Source organism: Fusarium fujikuroi, chromosome FFUJ_chr09 (genome assembly GCF_900079805.1).
Source record: "Fusarium fujikuroi IMI 58289 draft genome, chromosome FFUJ_chr09".
NCBI lineage: Eukaryota > Fungi > Ascomycota > Sordariomycetes > Hypocreales > Nectriaceae > Fusarium > Fusarium fujikuroi.
The window spans coordinates 1,553-25,281 of NC_036630.1; the positions used below are offsets into that span (position 1 = coordinate 1,553).

Sequence of the window (23,729 nt, forward strand, 5' to 3'; positions counted from 1 at the left end):
TAGGTATAGAACTTCAGTTAATAACCTTATAGTCTTCTAATAATTAAATATCATTTAGCGTAAATAACTTAGCAGCTTAACAACTAAATAACTCTTAAGTCTTTAATGCCTTTAACTTATTAAGATCCTTATAATTATAATAAACCATTTTAGTAGCCTTCTTATAAAAATACTTCTCTTAATAATATAAATGCTACAGATATACTAAAGCCTCTTAAAGATTAGCCTTAGCCTGCTCCTTTTACTTATTAATACAGTCTTTCTTATGCAATATATATATAACTATTAAGTTAGTAAATAAAAAAATATAGAAAAAGGAAGGATAAATAAGCCTAAAAGGTTACTTCTCTGAAATTATAATTAATATACTTCTTAGAGATATAAAAATTATATTACTACTTGCCTTTAGCTATTATATATTATAGACAGTTAGCTTAAAAATAAGCTAAATAATAAAATATCTTAAAACTGAATTTATAGATTAAATTAGAAATATCTTTATAGCATTTAAAAGCTATTTTAAGACGATTAATATACTTAGAGATATGGCTAGATATATTATTAGCAGGAAAAATGTTTATAGAAGTAAGTTTAAGTTATATTTATAATTTTATACTTAGTTACTTATAGGCCTTAAGGATAAGACCCTAAAGAGGGAAGAGATTATATTACAACTTAATACAGTCTTATATATATATATATATACCCCTACTATTTTCTTACTAATTAGAAGTTACCTACTCTATAATAGTTAAATATATGCCATTTAACCTATATAATAAATAGTTATAAATAGAGTTAAACCAACTATATTTAACTTATATATACTATAGTATATATATATATTCCTTTAGCATTAAATAGAACTTAGCTTACTAGCTATTAATAAGACTTCTTTATATTAATAAGCCTAATATGTATTACTTAATTATTAAGAGATATAATACCTAAGCTAAGCTCAGTATATATGCCTTACGTTTCTGTAAATATAAACCTAGTATGGACTAGTTTCTCTGTTTGAAACTATAACTGTTATATAATAGGTATTTAAGTTAGGGAATATACTTTATAATAGACTTAGCCTAGTTAAAAAGGTTAATTTAAGATCTTTTAGGTAGGGTAAAGAAAGAAGGCTAATATAGCTATTAAGGGACCTATAGGCAGTATTAATACTGTTTAATTAAGGCAGTAATTATGCTATTAAGGCAGATAAACCTTATATAATTTTAACCTTAAAGATATAGGCCTACTATATAGGCCTTATTATTTAAGCCTTTATATATAAAGTTAAAAGCTTAATAGCCTTATAAGGCTAATAGTAAAGAAAAAAAAAAGTTTATTATATAAATTCTTTTAATTATTACTTTTTATATTTTATTTATTTAATTAAACTATTTATTTTTTTTACTTTTTATAATATTTTTTAATTAACTTTTAAACTTTAATTTAATATTATAACTATAAATTAATTAATTATATATTGAAAATTAAATAGATAATTTACCTAAATATTTACTTTTTAATAATATTAATTTTATTAAATAATTTAATATAGTTTTAATTTATATTAACCTTTTATTTCTAAATTATATTAACCCCTTATTATTAATAGTGTAGTTTTAACTTATATAGGATTCTAATTTATGCCAATTTAGTGCAATTTAGAATTTAGGGTTAGGTTAAAAAGGTTAAGAAAAGTAAAGCACTTACTTATCTAAAGCGCTTGCTTATTAACTATATTATACTAAAATAAGTAAAGTAAGTAAAAAAAGACAGTAAGAGACATTTATATAGGCAGGCTATTAAAGTAAATTATAGTAAGACTTTTTATCTTATAGCTATAATATAACTAATAAGATATTAGCTGTAAAGGCAGGAAGTAATTATAAATAGTAAAGGTTAGCTTAATTAATAGGTACCTATAGTAAGTAATTAGTAGTTAAAGAGAGATAAGAGATAAGTAAGTAGCTTATTAAAAAGCTAGTACTTAGTATATAAAGAGAATTATAGACCTAGTTATAAATGTAAAAAATATAAGTAAAATTCTTTTAAGTTTATATTAAATTGTTTTTAATTTTCCTAAGTATTTTCCACTATATTAAGGAAATATTATACATTCAGCAATACCTATCACAGCAGTATCTTATAAGATAAAAATATAAATGCGAGACAGCTATATAATGCCTTAAATAAAAGGCGAAGCTATATTTAGTATATTAGACTAAAACAAACCACTCACCGTCTGCATCCAATCCTGGATTCCCGAGCTCCTTGTCCATTATACCATCCACATAAGCGGGACCAACATATCTAAAACCACCAGAGAACCGCCGGATAACCCCCGCGACAGCGCAGCCTTCAAACAAGACCACTATGTCACCAACGGTCAGAGTGTGTGTCCCCATGCCCACGTAACCGCTCTCCGTCCGAAACATGGTCTGCCAGATCGAGCCAAAGATTCGCGTAATGGCAAGGTTGCATCCCGCCATGAGACCAAGGAACTCTTCCTGCTGGCGGCTGAGAGAGCCATTGGGCAGGCTTGCTAATGTAGTAAAACGCGTGCGGTTTCCCAATGCAGACATGGAAACCAGAACAGCTAGATACTGTACCATATCTTCAAATGGCACCGGGGGATATTTGTCCGAGACATTATTTGAAAGAACGCGCGTCATGTACTCTATAGCTGCCTCACGGCTGGAACAATTGGGAAGGTCCTGGAGAACCGCAAGCCAGCTGCCGATACAATCGATGAGGCTGTCAGCGTACTGCATTGTATTCGTGTCTGAACCCCCGAGAAGGGAGGTGTAGGAGTCCGTCTTCCAAGGCTTTCCAACAGCGTATATCGTGTCAAGGCGGCGGCCTCTCACCGTGAGTCCCATATCACCTGGCCCAAGACGGTATTGAAACTGGTTCGAGTCCGAGGTTTTCAAACTTTCCCTCGCCCCCACTGAACACATTGTAGGTGGGCTCGACGGGGACCATTTGCTCATGCAGCCAGAGAAGTTGGGTACCCATGACGGGAGCCCATCGGCCCAGGCAGAAGTTTCTGTAGCCACCGACAAGAGTTCGAGACTTTGGTCGTAATACAGAATAGCCTTGGCTGCTTCAGTGTAGACAACGGCCAGCGACTTTTGGTAGTCTGGTGCTGGCAACTCGTAGCCGAGCCTCTTGCATATACCGTACATCCCGAAGACCTTGTCCTCTGGCCTCGTAGCCTCAAGGATCATGCCTGGTACCACCAGCAGGCTTAAGAGGGAAGTGAGTTTCTCTGCAGGGTCATGCTCTTCCCTCCAGCTGATCAATTCCTTGACGCGGCTATGAAATTCGAGATATGATCGCCAGTGCCGTGCCGAAGGGTTCACGTCGAGTTTCGAGTAGGGAATCTTAGTGAAGTCGGCGCCAAGCACAATAAGCTCCAATCGTATGAGATAAGTGCCACAGTAGAACATAACCTGTTTTGCAAGCGCAACCTCTTGCACCACCTGGACGGGATGCTGTTAGTCGGCAGGTCCTGTTAGAAGATCATCTTAAGTCTACTTACCCAAGTGCGCCTGAACCACGGCAGGCGAAAGACGCCATATAGCTTCCCATATGGAAATTCAGGAGTCGCCACTGTCAACTCCGATTTAGTCACTAAGCTCGAACAAAGTCTAGGGTACTTACTCAACGCATCATCAGCCAGCCTGTCGTACTTCTTTCTGAATACCTCCCCGACGCTTGCTCCAATCATAGCCAGTGATAGACTTTTGAGAGATATGCAGGCTGCATCGGAGGCTGCATCGCCCTCGCCCAAGTGCACATTTACCTGGGTAGCGTTCTTATAAATCTGATCCATCATAGCTACCTGCAAGCCTCGCTCCTTGAGTGCATCGGGAGTGTCAGACTGATTGATACAGATTGAGTCAACCCAGATACGCCTTCCAAGCTTGCCACGCAGCATGCGACGCAGCGCAGAGGCGCAGTTGGCTGTAATTCTAAGCGGCTGGCCGTCGATGATAATTTCCTCGGAAAGCGTCGAGTCACCCCAGCAATATGATAGCGCAAAATACTCCGGGGGGTTGTGGATAGAGGCTTCAATAAGGGACCCACGCAACTGAATTTGGTTGTGGTCACCATTGGCATCTCTAAATCTGTTTTGCAGGCGAAGGATACGGAAGTTGGACGCGTCTTTGAGCGATGTGTACTCGAAAGGACCGCTGCTATTCTCGCCAATATCTGGCGTCTTGGAGTGCACTATCAGACGTCTGAGCCGGTTCATGACGAGGCTACTTCTTATCAGACACCAAAATGAAAGTGGTAACTGATAGTTGCAGTTAGAGAGAGGCGAGGAGCAAAAACTTACTTTGCAGTCGTTCGGGATGATGGATAACCATGCTGATTTACCCCACCCACGGTCTCACGTTAACTAATGGCGCGGGTCTAGTTTGACGGTCAAGGTTCCCAACGCAGTAAACCGCAACCTGATTGGTTTATGTTGGCCGTTGTAACGGGGCGCAACGTACTGTTTGAGAAATGGCATGCAGAACTGAGGGTTCCCCCTTAATTAAGCATATAGACTAGTGCCGCACTGAGCCTTAAAGGATTATAGTGGATATGATAAGCAGCAACTGTTTTGATGTCTTGAATTTATCTCTTGTGCAGGGTATTACACTATACTGGTAACCGACGATAATTGACATAATGAGGGAAGTTCCATTACAGGCCTCCAACAAAGCTTGTTGCTGCTGCGGGGAGCTCAAGACAGGGCAAAAATAAGGGTAATTGGTCCCTGTGAACATTATTCTGATTGAGGGGGTGCAAGCCATGAGGATATGCTTTAGTCTGCGAACACAGGTAATTGGAACACGGCATTTTTTCCCACGATATTTGGATTTTGAATGTGAGACCCTCCAAGCTGCTACTGGGCCAGGATGTACATAAACGGCATAGCTTCCGGTTGTTAGCTCGACTGGAAATGAGGGGTACCGGGTTTCCGGGCTTCCGGGCTTCCGGTATGATACAATCTAATTACATCAGTAGTTAATGGAAAATAGAAGGGTGATTATATCTTGAACTTAGTCCCCGAATAGCTATGACTTTTAATTCCCCCTCTGCTCATCTGACTACTTCCTACTTACTTTCCAGAACTTTCCCTGCTTTTTCATGATGTCCCAATTACTGGGCTAAGAGCATGATTGCTCCGTCGCCTCAGACCCTCGCCTGAACAGCGAATTGGCCTCATCATTGAAAGGGCAAAACGTTTTCATTGCTAGGGCAGGGCGTGGCATTGGGCGAGCATGCGCATTATTCATCACTCATGCCTCTGCTAGGTCACTCAGTCTCATGGCTTTGGAAATAGACGAGGTAGAAGAGACAGCAGCATTGTGCCGCGAGATTAACCCCAAGGTTTTGATCAAGGTGGCTGCATTTGATGTCACAAACTACCAACAGGTTGAAGGTTTCGTCAAAGAAGCCGATGCTGAGTTCCATGGTCTTCACGTTCTTCTGATGAATGCGGGACGGCCTCCCCAGTGGCTCCTAACAGCAGAGAGCGACCCTGCGATCTGGTGGAATACTGTAGCAGTATCGCTTCAAGGGGGGTTCAACTTCATTCGCACTGTACTGCCCATCATGCAACATCAAGGAGACGTACGCATCATTTTCACTTCCAGTTCTGGCGCACACACGAACTTTGGCATGAGCAGCTACGTGCTCGGCAAGCTCAGGCTTGTCCGCCTTTCCGAGATCATACATCACGAAAACTTCAAAGACTATATTGTTAAATGCTTCTCCTTTAATCCTGGCGTTATACGGACAAGGTTCTTCACTGATTTTCGGGACCATTTTGAGGGCAAGCACAGAAATGACGGCTACTTGTCGCATGATGCTGAGAACGAAGACAAGTCTGCCGAGACGGCTGTCAAAATCTTAGAGAGTGTTACCCCTCATACTCCAGAGCTTGCAGCAGGACTCGTAACTGTGATTGCAAGTAGGAAGCTAGACTTGATGTCTGGACGGTACCTTGATGCTACCAGGCACGTTGAAGATTATCAGAGGGAGGAGGAGACTATCCGCAACAATGACCTCCATCGAGTCCGTCTTAATGCTGGATCGGGTCTATTCCTCCCAAATCTAGACTTTTGAACTTGGCAAATTGCCACTATCGAGTCCTATAAAGATAATCAAAGCGGCAGGTAAAGGACTTCTCCATGCTATGTTTATAGTTCGCGTAGCACAGTGGCATAGCTCAATGATATCTGCCTTGCGTTGCGGCAAAGCGTGTCCCGACTGTGCATTGACCTGATATAAGACCCCTAATCACAAGCTCTTCCGCCCGACAGCTAACTAGTCATACAAAGTTCCAAGTCTAGACCGCTATGAGTGATCTATCAATTGCACCACATTGCGTGGGGTCCAAACTCTCTACTGATTTAAGCCCCTTGCCACAAATCTCAACTGTAGATCACACGTCTAGCGAACAACTTAGAAATCACCCCGCGAGAGCCACACTTTTAACTCGGCAAAGGGAGCTAAGACTTTGAAGTCATCACTTGCACACTAGACTAACTCAGAGCCAGGTTTCAGAGAACCAATAACAATGGAAATATATAACACATAGCACCTAGGGAATGCACCAATAGGTCATATTTTTAGTAGCATATATTAAGATCTTCAGTCAATCTTCAGACTTCTAATAGCACTTGTTCCGCGAAAGGGGCGCATGACTGAATATGTTTGCACATTCTAGTGTTTTCAAATCTTCAAACCTACAGCAGGCTCCTCTGCGCAACTTTAAATGCTAAATCGGTCGCTATTATGGATAGTGAGCAATTTAACTATTGAGTCTAAATGCAAAAGCTAGCTCATTAGCCCGGGGTCCCCACACATACTCCATATTGCCTTAAGTCGGCACCTAAGAGCCATCGACTTGGGTGTAAGATATCTCAGGCGAAGAGCATAAAAGACGAAAGTTCCCTTGTCTGGAAGAAAGTCTAGCTACCTCAACAAGTAATAATTAGGGAAAATCGCGCCTTTTCTTCTGTTCCCTTTCTTAGCACTTTAATCTTCCTACTTTTACCTAGACCTCTACCTATTTATAGGCAGTTTCCAATCCTATTTTTATTAATTATATTTAATATAATATTAATAAGTTTATAATTAAGTTTAATTTAGTTTAAACTTAATGTCTTAACAGTTTAATAATATAGTAGTAAATTAAAATAATAAATATATTTCTTTAATATCTTTAGGTTATAAATAGAGTTAAGGAGTTAGTGCTTATAAAAAATAGAGTTATTCCTTATTAATTAATTAACTGCTCTTAATCTTTTCTACCTATATAGCTAGCTGTGCAATTAGTGTTATATACTTATTATACAGCCGGCTGTATATATAAGGCTAAATATCTAACTTTAAATTAAATATATAGCTATTATTTAATAATAATACTATTTTTAATTAAAATAGCTATTTAGAGGTATTTTTTATCTCTATAATGGCTTATTATTTTATATTTTATATTATTAATTTACTATTTAGCATTTATTTACTGTAAATAATATAACCCTAATATAATCTTCTAACTTATAGAATTATAGAAAAGTAGTTATCTATTTATAATATTAAGGATAAAAAAAAAGTTTTATTATATTAAAGAGATAATTAATACTAATATATAGAAGCCCCTTTTACTATAACTATAATATAATTAACTTAATGCTATATAACCTTTTCTTTTTAATCTAAATTAATAAAGGGAGATATTATATATAGTATATTTATTATTATACATTTAATAATACTATAGAAATAATTCCTTTATTACCTTTAATTAATAAAGTAAGCATTTAATATAGCTATAAGCTAATTAATAGATAAATATATAAATTAAAAAATAAATTCCTCTTTTTCTCTTTTTAATATAATATCTTCCTTTAAGATATTAAGCAATTTAATAAATCTTTAAACTTATAATATCTTTATCTCTTTAATAATAGCCCTTAATAATAATAAAAATAATAACTTTAAGATTTTTAAAGATAATACTTAAACTGTCCTCTATTTAGCTTTTTTGAATTAAAATAACTAGTTTATCTTATAGCCTATTATTACTTATTATATCCTATTAATAACTATTTAATTATAGTTAAACCTTTTATTAAAATTCTCTTTTATTTAATACTTACTATACCTTGATTAATGCTATATTATTTTGTAGCTATATTATACTATATAAAATAACTTTTAACCTAATTAGGGTTACTCCTTTTATTAAAAGAGTCTTAAATAATAGTAGCTAGTAAAGCCTGAAAATTCTCATACAATAGGAACTACTATTTATACCCCCTCCCCATACTGGTCCAAACTTGCCTAGCGTGCGCCTTGCGCCCTTCTAAGTTTTGCGCCTGAAGACGCCTAGAGGGGTTCTTTTGGGTCTTCGATAACAACAGAATATTTAGTGCCGGTTGCGGGAACCAATAGCAAAGAGCCGGTTGAAGTTCCAAGCTATAGCTTCATAATACCCCGCCATTTCCAATCTGTTCAATGAGCCAGCTATTCAGCCTCTTACTCTCTCACTGTTCCAGCTTCCTCAATCATCATCATCATCATGGATCAAGGGAATTTCTTCAGAAAGGCGCTGCAGCGAGCTGATGGTCCGAGCATGGGACTTTGGCAGATGGTGCCTGGCGCTAATATGTCCCGCGCCCTTGCCCGCGTGCCAGGGGTCGACTGGGTGGTGATCGACTGTGAGCACGGTAATCTCGATGGTGAGTCCCTATCCATATCTGCTGATTGCTTCGCGAAACTTAGAATGCGACATCAGACAGCGCTATGCACGACGCGGTCCCTGCTGTTGCTGCAGCTGGTGCATCTCCGATAGTGAGGATCCCTGGTATGGAATCGTGGATGATCAAGAGTAAGATAAACCAGCCAAGAGCACCAACCCGGCCATTCTACTTACAGCAGACAGGAGCTTTGGACACGGGTGCCCATGGAGTAGGTATCAACGCACCTAGATCCGACCAGACACTGACTAGATATGTAAGATCCTGGTACCTTTGCTTCGCACTGCGCAAGAGGCCAGAGAAATTGTCAAGGCGGCCAAGTTCCCTCCACAAGGCACGCGCGGATTCGGCTCGCCGTATGCAATGGAACGATTCAGCCCCATGCCAACAATGACCGAGTATCTCCGGCAAGCAAACAGTAGTCTTCTTACTATAGTACAGATCGAAACTCAAGAGGCCCTCGATAACTTGGAAGAGATTGCGGCTGTTGATGGTGTCGATATACTATTCGTGGGACCATTCGATTTAGGTTCGTCGTACAGCACCGAAGTTGCAGTACAATGAGCATTAACCCTGGAACTATAGGGAACAATATTGGACATCCTATCATACAGGGCGTCTTTGAACCACAATTGACAGATGCGCTTGCACGTGTGCTGGAGGTGAGCCACAAGTTTGGCAAGAAATGTGGAATCTACAGTACGTCTGGCAAGCAAGCGAGAGAATATGCCAAAGCAGGGTTCGATATGATTCATGTGGCGACTGACTTCACATCGTTGCAATTCATTATGGCGCAGGAGGTTGATATTGCTAAAGGAAGAGAGAGTACCGAAAAGGGCGGTAGTTACTAAAATCGAATATCAACAAAGATGGAAATATTTAAGAGACTGAACCTCAGCCAAGTCGCCTAGTTCAAGCTGCAGAGGTTAGTTCCCACTATCACAATTAGCGTAGATGGCCATGCCCACAAGTCATGTCTTGTTAACCCGCCGCAATCGGATCAACCCAGCCCCGCTGTAGTGGTCCATTCCTCACTACCCGTTTTTTGAAGTCCCATTCTCTTGCTTTTACACTTCGTACCTCCGCAAACTACTCAAGAGAAAACATGAGCTCGCGGCGAATACCTCGCCAGACGCGTTCGCAACCAAGTTCAGTCTGCGATGCCAATCGTGGGGATTGGGCGTCTTTTGGCGCCGTGGCGCATCCAGCCGGAGCCCAGGATGATGGGTTCCATTGGCAACAGAGCAACCAGGTCCCCCCTGAATCATGGACCAATTTTTCGGACAATTTACTTCCTACTTTAGATGGCGGTACTGGATTGCACTTTGATCAGACATTGTTGGATGACCTGACCTTTGGTTGCCCAGACTTGGCTGCTGGCAACTTGCTGCTCGATCACATTCATACATCCAGCCGAGGTTCATGGGGCCAGCAAGAGATCCAGGATTACTCCAACAGCGACATGTTCACTTCTTACAATATGCAGCGGGCCTTGAGTACTTCATCTCCAGCGATTCAGGAATGCCGCAAGACGGATAACTCAACGATTCCCCAGTATCCTCCCATTCCCATCACCCCAAGTTCGACTCTTCCACGCCGCAGAAGTCGCTATTCTCTCAGACATACACTGAATGGCGGACGGAGAATTCATATTCCTGTCTACGACGCAAGTGAGAAAGCCTCCGAGCCCTTGCAGAGATGGAGAAATAGCCCTCCAGAAACCGAGCCGGCATCTTGGTCTGCTATTTATGATACATTGCAAGGAAATCCTCTGGGCGATAGCATCCAAGCCCCTTTGACCAGGATGGAATCATCAAGTCCGAGCGTGGCCAGTTGGCACAGTCAATCTTCAAGCTCAATTGTCTCTACCCAATCGTCTCGCTCGTTCCAGAATCGCCACAGAAGACGAGTCACGAAGAGGAGGACTGACGTCGCTGGTACCAATAGGAAACCTCGAATCTTCCATTGCACATTTTGTTGCGATTCGTTCTCCAAGAAGCACGACTGGACCAGACACGAAAAGACGCTCCATCTTGACTGCGACCAGTGGATTTGTGCACCTTACGGTGGTGCAGTGGTATCGTCATTAACTGGCAGGAGTACATGTGCATACTGCAATATCCTTGATCCTACTGAACATCACCTAAACTCTCATAACCATGACGCATGTCATAATGGTCAACAGCCACACATTTTCAGGCGTAAAGACAACCTCATTCAGCATCTCCGCGGGTTTCACCAGCTAGACACACTGCCCATCTTGGATGACTGGAGGATACCGCCTCCCCCGATCTCCTCGCGATGCGGTTTCTGCGACCAGCATCTCACGTCTTGGCAGGACCGTGCCGATCACCTCGCACAGCATTTCCGCCATGGCAAAACAATGGCAGATTGGAAAGGCGATCACGATTTTGAACCCTTGATCGCTGCACAGGTCAGAAACGCGCTGCCGCCATACCTCCTTGCAAACGAGGCTTTGACCATGGTGCCTTTTTCCGCCACGGATCCAACGGTGCCGGACCATTTCGCTCAGATAGAAGAGAGGAATGGCAAGACTGTCCCGGATCCCGAGCAACAGCTCGATCCCGGGTTCGACTTAACCCCTGATTCATATACCAAGTTTCTAACGTGGCATTTGGGTCGTTTTGCTCAACAGTCCTTCGCGAGTGGTGTCTTTCCAACGGACGAGATGTTCCAGGGCGAGGCAAGGAGGCTGGTGTATGGCAATGATGATAACTGGGAACAGACTATAGCTGATAACGAACAGTGGATCGCTACTTTTCGGCGACAGCATTTATCAAAGGAGTAAAGCGCGATGGCATATAGCGAGATAGTTTATACAGAGTTGGATATTGGCTGATTCACCAATTTCATCAACCTTCCAGAACATGGCTACATATTGGTACTGACTTTGATTTCTCCCTGTAGACTTGATCAAGGCCCTGCTAAGGCCGTGATCTAGAGCAGAGCCCCGCAATGCTATCATTGCACGAAAATTGCAATCTCTCGTGTGGCCATGCAAGCTAAACTAGTCAGGCGCATTATGGCTCCACAGCGCAGCGCCGTAAGGCGCAAAGTGCACCAGCCGATATCGTATTCCACACGCCCTTTGGCAAGCCAGACCAAAACCATAGATAAGAAATGACTTTGTAGGCGCAGGGTCTTTCAATAAAGCGTCAAATCACCTCCAGATGCCGTTACTTGTCGTTCGAACAAGACAACTAAGCGACATGGGACACTCAACAACAACGGAGGTATCTGGCTCCCTTGGTGGGAGTCAAGTCAAAATTGAACTCATGCGCAAAAGGCGAGCTACAGCTACCAAAATAAGGCCGGGCACGGCTGCCATGTCAGACAGCGACATGTTCAAATTACCCGTAAGCATCCAGGTTTCGTGGTGATGGCGATGAGATTAATCAGGATATAGGCCGATGGAAAGCCTTTAGCCAAACGTTGGGAGAGTATGTTACCTCGATTACTGTATTCAGACCCAGCGCTGATGTCTTGCAGCACACTTCAGTAGGGAGAGCAATCGTCCCCCATGCGTCCTCAAACAAGCCGCCGGTTACATCAAGACACCCGGTCTGATCTCCCTTGGCGGCGGCCTGCCCTCTAGCGAATACTTTCCTATCTCTGAGATCGCCATGTGTGTCCCTACGGCTCCAAACTTCTCCGAGAAGCAGCATCTCCTCGACTCACGAGCTAGTGGCGCCCAGATAGCTCGCATTGGTAAATACGACACCAGGGACGGTACCTCGGACTTCGACATATCTATTGCCTTCAACTACGGCCAAGCAACAGGATCCCCACAGATGATGCGCTGGGTTACAGAACACGTTGACCTTGTCTATAACCCGCCTTATGCAGATTGGGGAGTTTGCCTGACCACTGGAAGTACAGCAGCTCTGGAGCAGACCGTTCGTATGCTCTGCGACCGGTTCAGGAACGATTCCATCCTTACTGAGGACTACACCTTTGCGACAGCGATGGAGACATTTGTTCCACAGGGCATAAAGGTCTTTGGGATCAATATGGACGAGCAGGGACTGTTGCCCGGTCATATGGATCACATTCTGGAGACTTGGGATGAAGGGGATCGAGGCGCTCGGAAGCCCCATCTCCTTTATACCGTGCCTTCGGGACAGAACCCTACTGGCGCGACTCAGAGTCTCGATCGCCGGCGTGAGATTTACAAAGTTTGCCAGAAACATGACATGTTTATCATCGAAGACGAGCCTTACTACTTCATCCAAATGAAGCCCTACACAGGACGAGGGACTGAAGTTGTGGGGAATGAGACTGTCGACGACTTCCTCACTAGACTTGTCCCCACGTATCTCAGCATGGACGTGGATGGCCGAGTCCTTAGAATGGACTCCTTCTCCAAAGTCCTAGTCCCCGGTTCTAGAATGGGTTGGATAACTGCTAGCAAGGAGGTAATCCACAAGTATCTCTGCCATGCTGAAGTTGCAAATCAGGGGCCTAGCGGTATATCACAGCTAATCATCTGGAAACTGGTGGACGAGACATGGGGTCACGAGGGTTATCTCAGGTGGCTCATTGATCTGAGGACGAGCTATACTACAAGGCGCAATGCCTTACTTGCAGCTTGCGAGGACTACTTGCCTACGGATATTGTATCCTGGGTCCCGCCGGCGTCTGGCATGTTTGTAGGTTCCTTGGTTTCTACTTTAATGCTGGAGAGAGGCACTGACTGTTGCGATAGCTATGGTTGAAACTTGATCATACTAAACACCCAGATTACCAGTGTCGAAGTCTGGAGGAAATTGAGGTGGAAATCTTCAAGAACAGCATTGACCAGGGAGTTCTCTTTGCTCGTGGCTCGTGGTTTCGAGCCGAGCCGCATGAGGAACTGAAGGAGCTGTTTCTACGTGTCACATTTGCGAGCGCGGCTGAGGGGGATATGTGTACGGCAGTTCAACGCCTCAGCGCGGCAATCAAGAAGTCTTTTCGAATAGGATTTTAGATTACTAGGTCCAAGGACAGGTACAAAGGTTAACTAATAGACTTTAGTATTGGACGTTTAATGTTAATTATAAGACCAGCAGTATGCTATATTTCTATTAAAATACATGTCTAATTCAAAAAGCATCATCATGAGGCTCATCATACTGGTTGATGAGTCTTTGCGGTATCAACCCCCGTAACACAACAACGCCAGCATGCAAGATCCCCCACCGAACCTTGCTCAGGGTCTCAGCCATAGTCCAAACGAGCCCCACGATCTGTCGCTGTTGACCTGGCTTCACATCCATATCCTCAGGCCCATTCTGGGCCATTGTTGACACGAGATTATGCATTTCTCCTCGAGGATTCCAGATGATCTCATCACTCTCGTCATCACTATCATCAGCATCATCGTCTATATCAAGCATACCTCCTCTATTGGGCTGACCGTGGCAGAATGCCCAGCATGCAAGAGTTGCAAGGTATAGACACCAGGGGACGTGGAAAAGCTGCATTGCGTCTGACCGAGTAAGCACTTTCGTGTTTTCATGAAGCAGCCGTGATGCATGCCATGCAGCCACACATGCTGGCCTCTTGTGGCTTCTCGTAGTATGTTCGGCGTCTGAAGGTTGATTTTTGCCTGGTCGTTCTGTCACTGAAGCCCACTGTTTGACCGCTTTTGCGGAGCGACGATAGTCCTTCTGCTGGACTGGTCGGCCCAAGATATGGCGAGCACCAGCGTAAATCTGTATATCGAGAAATTCCATATGAAGAAGTGCTTGTGCTGAGTGAAACAAAGCATTGTATGCAGTGGCAAATGCTACGTACTCGCTCCTTCTGGCCTGATCCTCAGGTGTATTCTGGAGTCGAGAAATAATTGAGGTTATGTAAGCATCAAACTCCTTCTTCCACGCGTCATAAGCGTTCCCTATGAGCTTCCGCCAGTTGGATCCGGGTCCATCACCATCCACTACTCCGAGCGATGTCTGATCGCGTCGCTGCATATCCCAAGCGATGGACATCAAGCCATGCAGCATAAGTACATGAGACAGTCCTGTCAATGCTTTTGGACGCGGCACTGATGGCCCGAGGTATGATTTGAGGCTGGGAAGGTAGAAGTTTTGCTGGGAACCGCAGGCTGATGAGCGCCATGCCATTGCCCACGATGTTGGATCTGAAGCTTCCCATATTCTTTGGCTACATGGCAGTTCAAGGCGAAGCTCAAATGCAGACATGCACAGGCTCTGGCAGAACAGAACTGCATGCTGTGTATCCCACATGAAGCACAGAAGTGCGAGACTATAATTATACGTCAGCTGAATGCTACTAGTGAGAAGCTTCTTGAGTGGCATACCGTTTCTTTTGTTCTGCAATGGCCCATCGTCTCCAAGCCTCTCGAACTACACCCTCTCTTGCATCGGCGGAGTCAACAGGCGGCCCTTGAGGGCGGACCGACTGGCAGTCGGATCTGCGAATAAGATTTATAAGAAGCCCATGAAAGAGATGGCTCATGTCGTGCTGCTTCTGTCCCGCTCGAGACTTTCCAAAGCATTCCACTAGAAGGATAGTCTGCAGAGTCCAAAGTTCTGCACGAGCTGAAAAACTGGCATGAGAAAAGATGCTAGGCCGTATAACATCGTGGATGCACACAGCCAGCTGATGGGCGTCTTTGGAAGAGTATGTTGCGCCAAGAAGGAGAACGGAGATGAGAAGCAAAGGCTCCATTCTGGCCACATCAAAGGTTGCAAGGTGCATGAGTGGGTAGGCAGTATTGAATTTTACGAAGAACAATTCTAGGTACGTTTGTAGGGAGTCTCGGGACAGTAGTGGCTCATCCCACACGGAGTGACGAGAATCAGGTAAAGATGGGTTTGCAGTCTCGACGACTTGAAGGATTCGTTTGTGTACGCTTTCGTCAATCTTTGGTATCGCCTGACCTTTGTCAAGCATCGAGAATGGCCTGTTGAACTGTGGTTCCTCGACGTGCTGTTGATCATGGGCGCCGTGAGACTTTAATGATTTGGCACTTTTATGTTGTGTTGGCGTTGTATAATCAGTTGTAGAGCTGACAAGGCTCTCTGTAGTTGTCTTGATATGGTTCAAGACGGCGGTTCGTGGATCAGGTGCATCTTGCCTCGTATCACTGTTGTGAGATTGTACCGACTCAGACCAACGGCGTGTGCTATTGATAGAGTCCGGTGATAATATCTGGACGGGCTCCGGCATTTGGGCGGGTGGTATATGCTGCTCGTTTGCCTTTGTAAGAGGTGTTGATGTTGGGTTCAAGTTCATGTTAAACAGCCAGTTGTAATCCAACGCAGTCGTATAGGGCATGTTAAACGAGCTGGCGGTATCTGGCTGAAAGTTTTGCGTGTAATCAAGTGCCGTGTTATCCACGAACGACTCGTTGAGGAGTAGAGGGTCAAGCTGGTCGAATGAGAAGTCGCCTATGCCTTCACCGTGGCCAAATGGGTCAGTTGAGTTGGTCAAGCTGGCTAACTGGTCGTCTGTAATAAGTTCACCCGCGGAGTGAACAAAGATGGAGTCTTCAATGTGCAAGTCGGACGAGGAATGAAGATTGACTCCATGCACTGACTGGCCTTCGCTATGGCCCCAATTGATCAGCCCAGGGGATTGGGTCCTTATATTATCTGCTTGGTCTGATTCTGGAGATGGGATTTGTTGTGTTTCTTGAGAGTTCTGTCGCGAACCCTTTGCAGTCTTGGCTTTCGTGTTGCTGTTTCGACACGGTCGCTTTTCAACGACCGTACCGTCGGGTGCTTCCCAGGATCTCTTGCGTGTATCGAGAACGCCGAAACCGGTTCCTCCAGCCTCTAGATCCTTCTGGCGATGTCTTTCCATATGTCGCCCTTTGGATACGTAAGAACAAATTTTGATTGACTCGGCTATACACAACATGGTCACTCACTCAGCAAATCAGGCCGTTTGAAGTGTGCACGGCATATGTCACATGAAGAGCCGCCCGGCAAGTGATTGAGAGCATGTCGCTGTAGGTGTTCGGAGCGGGTGAACTTCTTGCTACAGCCCGGATGAGTACATTCAAACGACTTGTCACTCTGAGGAGCCGGCTGTGAGGTTGCAGAACCAGAACCTCTTCGAGAGGTATCTGATTGACCCTGCGATTGTGTCTGTTTACGACCCATGGCTTCTGTAAGAAACGCATCGACCGCTAGGGACAGCTCGTCGTTGGCTCCGTACATGGCTGTAGAGTGGGATGAGGTGGGAAATGTTAAAGATGAACGAGAGATAGAGTGAGGGAATGTTTGGGATCTAGAGTGGGAGGAATTGCCGAATGCCGTTGAACTCTGACTGGTTAGTAGCGTAACTCTGATAAGTGATAGGCTTAGCTGGACTCCGCCTCGGTGCTACCTATGCCCCACCCTTATCAACTTCCCCGCACATTATCTTGATAAGTGGGAGGATGCTAACGGGCATGGGTGAGTGGGTAAAGGAACTCAGGTTCAAGATCCATGCTTGGGCTAGCGATGGCCATCTATTCCCAGAACGTAAAGGCACGAGCATATTTGGCAATCGCCTTGGTAAATCGGACAGCACAGTACATGGCACCACCACTTGTGTCTGCTTTGCCACAAGACCAAGACTGCGTCGCATATACCTTTAATACGAATGTAGAGACCTTTTGCTCGATATTATCCCCTCTACCCATTGCCAATCAAGATCCAGCAGACTAGAGACAACATGCCCAACTACAAGATACAGGAAGTGATGGACAGGAGTGATTCAAGCAAACTCCATGTAGGTTGAAGACTCTATATCTCAAGACACTTCAAGGTTAATGTGTATTTAGGTAATAATTGTAGGCGCTGGCCTCGGTGGCCTCGGTGCTGCAATCGCTGTCCGTCTGGCCGGCCATGATGTCACGGTTTTGGAGTCTGCACCAGCAATCGGCGAAGTCGGCGCCGGTATTCAAGTCCTTCCCAACGCTGCTCGAGTTCTCTTCTCCTGGGGCCTCGAGAAGGAACTGGTTAAAAATGCTACTAAGCCAAGAAAATGCAACTTCATTGGCTGGAAAGGGAACCATCTCTCAGAAATGGACTACCATGGCTATGCAGCTGCCTCGGGAGGATACCCGTTCCTCGACTTCCACCGCGCGACTCTGCACAAAACACTTCTGGACAGAGCTCAAGAGCTGGGAGCCAAGATTCTTTGCGGGTCTAAAGTCTTGTCTTACGAGATAGCGGCCGACAACAGCCATGCAACTGTGTTTCTAGCAGGAGGGCAAATCATGAAGTCTGACTTGGTCGTCGGTGCTGATGGCATCGCCTCTTCCCTCAGAGAGCAGTTCCTCGGTCGATCTGATCCTCCACAATTGACGGGCGACTTGGCCTACCGGTTGCTACTGTCAACAGACGAGATGAGAAAGGACCCAGACCTGAGGCCATTCGTGGAGGATCCCCAAGTTAACTACTGGGTCGGCCCCGATAAACATGCAGTCAACTACGTACTGAAAGGAGGAGAACTCTTCAACATGGTTCTCTTAGTGCCAGATGACATCCCACTCGACAGCGGCAACACTTTGAGGGGCAACATCGAAGAGATGAGAGCCCATTTCGCCGATTGGGACCCTCGCATCGGGAAGATGCTTAACCTATGTGACTCTGTTCTCAAGTGGAGATTATGCATTCGACCTGGCCTCGACCCGACTTGGTCACACCCTTCAGGAGCCCTCACCATGCTCGGCGACTCTGTTCACGCTACACTACCGTATCTGGCCAGTGGTGCCGGTATGGCTCTGGAGGACGGCGGCGTCCTTGGACTTTGCCTCGCCAAGCTTACCGATAAATCACCAGCCTCAAAGCTAAAGGCTCTAGCTGTCTACGAGGCATGTCGAAGAGAACGCACGGAAATGGTTGTGCAAAGAGGGACATACAACCAGTGGATATACCATCTGCCCGATGGCGAAGAGCAGAGGCAGCGAGATGAGCGGTTCAAGCAATATGGAAAGTGGGATGAAGAGTGGCTCAGTGGGGAGAATCCAACTATCCCGCAGTCATCAGAGACAGGAGAGGATCCATTTCCTTGGAGATATCATGGAGTTGGTCGGTGGTTGTTGACGTATGATATGTGGAAGGATGTAGATGAGAAGTTCTCGCAGATTGAGTCTGAGGCCAGTAATGATTCACTGAGGGCAAGTCTCTAACTTCAAGCACTGTCCTCTGTCTGGCTGAGGTATTATTATTCGGCCAATACGACACTTTCAAAAGTTACATCATATCGCTAGGCATTGTTTGAACATCTACGCCGCATTATTTCCTCCTATAGAGGTAAAGGCGCTTCAAACTCTTTGCAGAGTCAACTGTACTAAGATCGAGCATTTTTGACCGATGTGCATCAGAAGCTTCCAGATATGCATGTACTGCCTATAGATGGCGAGGGATGTAAGGAAGATTAGATCTAGATGTAGTTGAAACGGCAAGGCAAATAGAAAGAATGCGAAAAGTTGAAAGATCTATCGGATTCATGGATGGCGACGGCGACAATAGATGGTGATCTTGGTAGTGGAGCGGCGTTCCTCAGTGTTGAAGACTTACAACTCATATTTCTAGGGACAGAGCCTCAGATAAATACAATTGACGAGCTAAGTCTTTCTCTATCACTTTTGGTATCGCTGAAATTATTGAACAAGCGTTTATTTGCTGCAGCTAAGCTGCCCATGCCAATATGTAGTCTATAGAACCGACCTCCAGCGCGAGACTCCCAGTTTATGCTTCACTCTTCACCTCTTGTGAGGGGTTGTAGAAGGGATAGTCATTGTAGCCCTTCTCAGGAGGATCAGCACCGTAGAATGTGCTGCGGTCATAGGCGTTAAGAGGCCAGCCATTCTCCAATCTCGCAGCCAGGTCAGGGTTGGCAATGAAGTGTCGGCCCATGGCGACCAAGTCAGCCTCTTGACTCTTGATCTTTGTGGGAGCATTATCTCGGTTGAAGTTTCCGCAGGCTAGGAACAGAATTCCAGAAGGCTGGAGGATGTTGCGGAATATGTTGAGAGAGTTTGCTTGCTTGCCAACTTCAACAGAAGTACCATCTTTACTGCTGCCGTTGGCAAGTGCAGCGAGCTTTTGCTGCTCATCCAGAACCTCGTCAAAACGTGGCTCAATCCTGATTATCGTCAGTCATTTTGACGTTGTTTCAGTGGTGAATATGACCTACATGTGAACGTAAACAGGCTTGTGTTTATCTGGAAGACTGGCGATCTGGCCACAGAGGTAAGACCAATGTGCGTTGGGATCACTATCCTTGGTGCCCTGGAAGTAATTGTAAGGCGAAAGTCGAAGACCGACCTTGTCGGCACCGATAGCATCACAGCATGCAGTAAGAACCTCGAGCAGAAATCTGCATCGGTTCTCGACAGAGCCGCCATACTCATCAGTGCGGTTGTTGATGTTGTCGTGAAGGAACTGCTCAAGAAGATAACCGTTGGCACCTGATCCCAACAGTTAGCAAGAGGTTAAAAGCACAGAGTCTGTGTGTACACATACCATGAATCTCAATACCGTCAAATCCAGCAACTTCAACAGCTCGCTTGGCTGCGGCTGCCCATTCGGTAGTGATGCTGTGGATCTCGTCCACTGTCAAGGCTCGAGGCGGGTCATCCTTGGTATCAGTGCCATCCAGATATGTACCCGGCATGGGCTGATCGCCAGAAGACACTGCCCTCTCACCACCCCGCTGCGCACTACAGGACGCCCGGCCAGTGTGCCACAGCTGAGTGAAGATAAACCCGCCCTTGGCATGGACAGCGTCAGTTACCTTCTTCCATCCCTGTAATTGGGAGTCGGTAAAGACGCCAGGAACACCGGGGTAAGCACTAGCGTTCAGGGCAATGTCGGTCGCCTCAGTAATCTGAAGACCGCCGTCACTGGAGCGATCGCTGTAGTACTTTACCATACGAGGGCCAGGGACATAAACTCCACGGGACTCGAATTCGCTTCTCATGCGAGTGTTAGGTGCCTGGAAGGACGTTGTTAGGTCCTTCTTCTCGGATAAGTAATTGACTTTTACCACATACCTGCACAATTCGGTGCTTCAAGTTGAGCTTGCCAAGCTTCAAGGGCGAGAACAAGACAGTGTCCTTCAGCGCAGCGTGCGCCGCGGGCGGTGTGACTGCGATAGGCATCTTTGTAGGGGGGCGGATAAAAATCGGGAGAGAGAACGTAACAAGCTTTCAGGAGGCTTGAGGCTGTTGGAAAGATAGACGCCTGGTTGCACTTGGAATTGATAGATCAAGTAGCTATGGATGCTGAAGCTTTAGTAGCCGATGTACTTTGTCCTTGTTCATTTTGTTGTTTCGATTGCAACCAAGCATGGACTCTTGGTACCCCATCCCCCACCTTTGAACGATGAAAGTGGGTACACACATGCGAGGAGTCAACTATTGTTCTTGTTGGCCACTGATAAGACGCAGGACGACAGGGAAGAGCAAGAATGGGGGTGGGTCTGACCAGCATCGGAAAGTTTAAGACAGCTAGGACAAAAGAAGTCTAGCATTAAAGAATCACGAGCGGAACATCCGATAGGCTGCTCTATAATTCTTATGGGTCAAATACATGTCTCGTTCCCGGGTAACAATGGTGAATTTTGAGTTTTTGATGATATGGAGAGCAACAAGTCTCACAACACACCCTTGGGGACCGTGGCCTGCTTAAGACGAAGCCTTCTATTGTTCTTCCCCAGACTGGTATTTTGAGTGTAAAAGTCTATGATTTTAGAAGTATCCTTGAAAGTGTCACTCAACTTGCATCGGAACAGCTGTCTGCATTGCTGATATGTTGCCTGATTGCAAGGACAATATTGTGCTACTTAAGCATTTTCGTAAGCTTAATGGAGATTCTGATGACCATTTTGAGACTTATTGAAGTAGAAATTATTTCCCTTGGTTCTTGACAATTAACAAGCGACATAAAGTTAAATACCGAAGGTTGCTGTCAAGGTCTCGAATTGAAAATAAGAAGGAGTAAGAATTTACGAAATAACATACACTGTTTTGCATCGAAGCATTGCTTAAACGTATATAAATTAACTAGTCCTTACTACTAAGGCATTACATGTTTTTGAAAACCACTGTCCCATCGTACCTCTAGAGAGAGGCATGTCCATGTGTCTCATAAGGAAGACCAAGACAGAAGAAACCGACGACGATCCAAAGCGCTGCACTTGCATAAATCGGAACAACCGTGAACCCAGAATATGTTGAAATAAAAGATGCCACAAGACCACCAAGTCTGAGAAGTGTAGCTGCAATACCAGTGCCAGTACCTCGTACTGGTCCAGGGAAAGACTCTGGAGTGAAGGCAAACATGACGGCGTACTCTACATAGCTTATTAGTATGTGAGATAGATGGGCTAGGAGAGAAACTTACCAAAGTTTCCGAGAATAGCTGTGGCGCACTGGAATCCAATGTCGGCGGCTTCAGTGCCAACGGCTGTGTAGGCAAAGAGAAAGACGCCAGTGAGAACGGCAGAGATGGCCATCATCCACCTGCGGCCGAACCGAGTCTCCACCAGGAAACCTGCTGAGATGGGGCCGAGGACCCCAACAGCGGAAACAATGCAGTAGATCATATAGGTGTGGTTGAACGATGAGCTAGCCGTGTAATCTTTCTTAGACTCAAGATAAGAAGTAATGAATGCAAAGTAGAGCGGGTAGGCGATTCCAATGGTAAGCCAGATTAAGAACGTAACTGCACTGTGCTGTGCCATCTTACGGCCGGCGAAGAGCGAGCGATAGCTGCTCATGTTGAAGTCCTTGAAGTTCTCCTTGAGGATATCTTTCATGGAAAGCTTCTTCTCGGTCTGATCCGGAATGGCGTGGACGGGTTCGCCGGTAGACGAGACAACCGCAGACGAGTAGATTTGGCGGTCGATATCCTGCATCATCTCGAGTGTCAGGGTCTCAGGTTTGCCGTTGTAACGAGCGATGTAGTTGACCGATTCCACAGCCTCTGCGTCCCGCCCCTTGGAGAGAAGATACTTGGGCGACTCGGGGATTTTAAAGACAAAGATTCGGACCAAGGCAAGAACAAGAGCAATGCCACCGAGAGTGATCATGATGTATCGCCTGGAGAGGTCGTCCTGTTAGTCCGATGTATCAGAAATGCTCAGAGTGAACCATTTACCATCCCATATTATCTTGTCGGCGGCAACCCTCAGGGCTGCTGCAAGCAAAGTTGGCGAGGAACACCCACGAGAGAAGCGACACGATAAGTTGGCCAAGGTTCCACCATGCAGACAGTGTGACGAGCAGCCATTGATGACTCTGCGGAACAAACTCAAGGAAGACAATACTGTCAACCGGGACGTTACCTCCAGCAGCAGTACCGATGACAGCCCAGAGAGAGCAAAAGGTGATGAAGTCCTGAGACCCAGCAACTGCACAAGCAAAGATGGCTCCGATAAAGATTGTAGAGTTGAAAGCAGGCTTGCGGCCAATGACATCAGCCGCGGTGCCCCAAAAGAAGGCTCCAACGATCAGTCCGACGTAGTAAGCCACTGAACTGAAGCTGAGTCTAGTAATGTCGTCGAATTCGTTCATGATCGGGGGACGAACGGCGGTGATGCCTTGGGACCAGAAGTTATCGACCATCCAGCCGCAACCGTTGACGACGAAGAGAATCCATTGGAACCTAGAAGCGTCACTGTTAGTACGGATGTTACTGCTGATATGAACTGCCAAAGACTCACCTTCCGGTACCAATCTCCGAGAGATGGCGTGCAACAAGTTCAGACTTTAGCCGATACGACTCATTGACAGCACTCCCGTAAAACTCGCGAACAGCACTGTCCTCAACAGGCTTGTGATCACCGAGACGGTAGGAAGCTGCGCTTGGGGCTTGCTGAAGCTTGGCTCCAGTGGCCTTCTCGGCGATATCCTCTGCGTTGTTTGAAGCCATGATGATGCTTTGTGGAAAGAAACGAGCACGTTGAAGTTGAGAGGTTGAAGACCGGAGACATCAA

The 23,729-nt window shown here is 45.2% G+C and overlaps 9 protein-coding genes; 5 read left to right on the top strand and 4 right to left on the bottom strand.

The window, feature by feature from the left end:
• Positions 1–2,216: 2,216 nt before the first annotated feature.
• FFUJ_14398 (uncharacterized protein) lies at positions 2,217–3,838 on the bottom strand (the record flags this gene model as incomplete). XM_023567810.1 has 3 exons in its annotated part: positions 2,217–3,482; positions 3,542–3,612; positions 3,664–3,838. 3 exons carry the CDS (start codon positions 3,836–3,838, stop codon positions 2,217–2,219), a joined length of 1,512 nt encoding a protein of 503 aa, XP_023435205.1.
• Positions 3,839–5,322: 1,484 nt separating this feature from the next.
• On the top strand, positions 5,323–6,123 carry FFUJ_10203 (uncharacterized protein; the record flags this gene model as incomplete). The annotated part of the gene is made up of 1 exon (XM_023567811.1): positions 5,323–6,123. One exon carries the CDS (start codon positions 5,323–5,325, stop codon positions 6,121–6,123), a length of 801 nt encoding a protein of 266 aa, XP_023435206.1.
• A 2,464-nt stretch (positions 6,124–8,587) lies between these two features.
• Positions 8,588–9,616, top strand: FFUJ_10202 (related to 2,4-dihydroxyhept-2-ene-1,7-dioic acid aldolase; the record flags this gene model as incomplete). XM_023567812.1 has 4 exons in its annotated part: positions 8,588–8,747; positions 8,804–8,976; positions 9,027–9,294; positions 9,351–9,616. The coding sequence occupies 4 exons, from the start codon at positions 8,588–8,590 to the stop codon at positions 9,614–9,616; spliced, it is 867 nt and encodes a 288-aa protein (XP_023435207.1).
• Positions 9,617–9,870: 254 nt separating this feature from the next.
• FFUJ_10201 (uncharacterized protein) lies at positions 9,871–11,574 on the top strand (the record flags this gene model as incomplete). The annotated part of the gene is made up of 1 exon (XM_023567813.1): positions 9,871–11,574. The coding sequence occupies one exon, from the start codon at positions 9,871–9,873 to the stop codon at positions 11,572–11,574; it is 1,704 nt and encodes a 567-aa protein (XP_023435208.1).
• A 382-nt stretch (positions 11,575–11,956) lies between these two features.
• On the top strand, positions 11,957–13,752 carry FFUJ_10200 (related to ARO8-aromatic amino acid aminotransferase I; the record flags this gene model as incomplete). XM_023567814.1 has 4 exons in its annotated part: positions 11,957–12,142; positions 12,193–12,226; positions 12,276–13,435; positions 13,492–13,752. The coding sequence occupies 4 exons, from the start codon at positions 11,957–11,959 to the stop codon at positions 13,750–13,752; spliced, it is 1,641 nt and encodes a 546-aa protein (XP_023435209.1).
• A 115-nt stretch (positions 13,753–13,867) lies between these two features.
• On the bottom strand, positions 13,868–16,954 carry FFUJ_10199 (related to C2H2 zinc finger protein; the record flags this gene model as incomplete). XM_023567815.1 has 3 exons in its annotated part: positions 13,868–15,032; positions 15,088–16,603; positions 16,663–16,954. The coding sequence occupies 3 exons, from the start codon at positions 16,952–16,954 to the stop codon at positions 13,868–13,870; spliced, it is 2,973 nt and encodes a 990-aa protein (XP_023435210.1).
• Positions 16,955–17,453: 499 nt separating this feature from the next.
• On the top strand, positions 17,454–18,915 carry FFUJ_10198 (related to salicylate hydroxylase; the record flags this gene model as incomplete). XM_023567816.1 has 2 exons in its annotated part: positions 17,454–17,510; positions 17,563–18,915. 2 exons carry the CDS (start codon positions 17,454–17,456, stop codon positions 18,913–18,915), a joined length of 1,410 nt encoding a protein of 469 aa, XP_023435211.1.
• A 562-nt stretch (positions 18,916–19,477) lies between these two features.
• FFUJ_10197 (related to OYE2-NADPH dehydrogenase (old yellow enzyme)) lies at positions 19,478–20,892 on the bottom strand (the record flags this gene model as incomplete). XM_023567817.1 has 4 exons in its annotated part: positions 19,478–19,874; positions 19,926–20,199; positions 20,255–20,726; positions 20,785–20,892. The coding sequence occupies 4 exons, from the start codon at positions 20,890–20,892 to the stop codon at positions 19,478–19,480; spliced, it is 1,251 nt and encodes a 416-aa protein (XP_023435212.1).
• Positions 20,893–21,852: 960 nt separating this feature from the next.
• Positions 21,853–23,665, bottom strand: FFUJ_10196 (related to synaptic vesicle transporter SV2 (major facilitator superfamily); the record flags this gene model as incomplete). XM_023567818.1 has 4 exons in its annotated part: positions 21,853–22,085; positions 22,136–22,753; positions 23,079–23,398; positions 23,457–23,665. The coding sequence occupies 4 exons, from the start codon at positions 23,663–23,665 to the stop codon at positions 21,853–21,855; spliced, it is 1,380 nt and encodes a 459-aa protein (XP_023435213.1).
• Between the last annotated feature and the right edge of the window lie 64 nt (positions 23,666–23,729).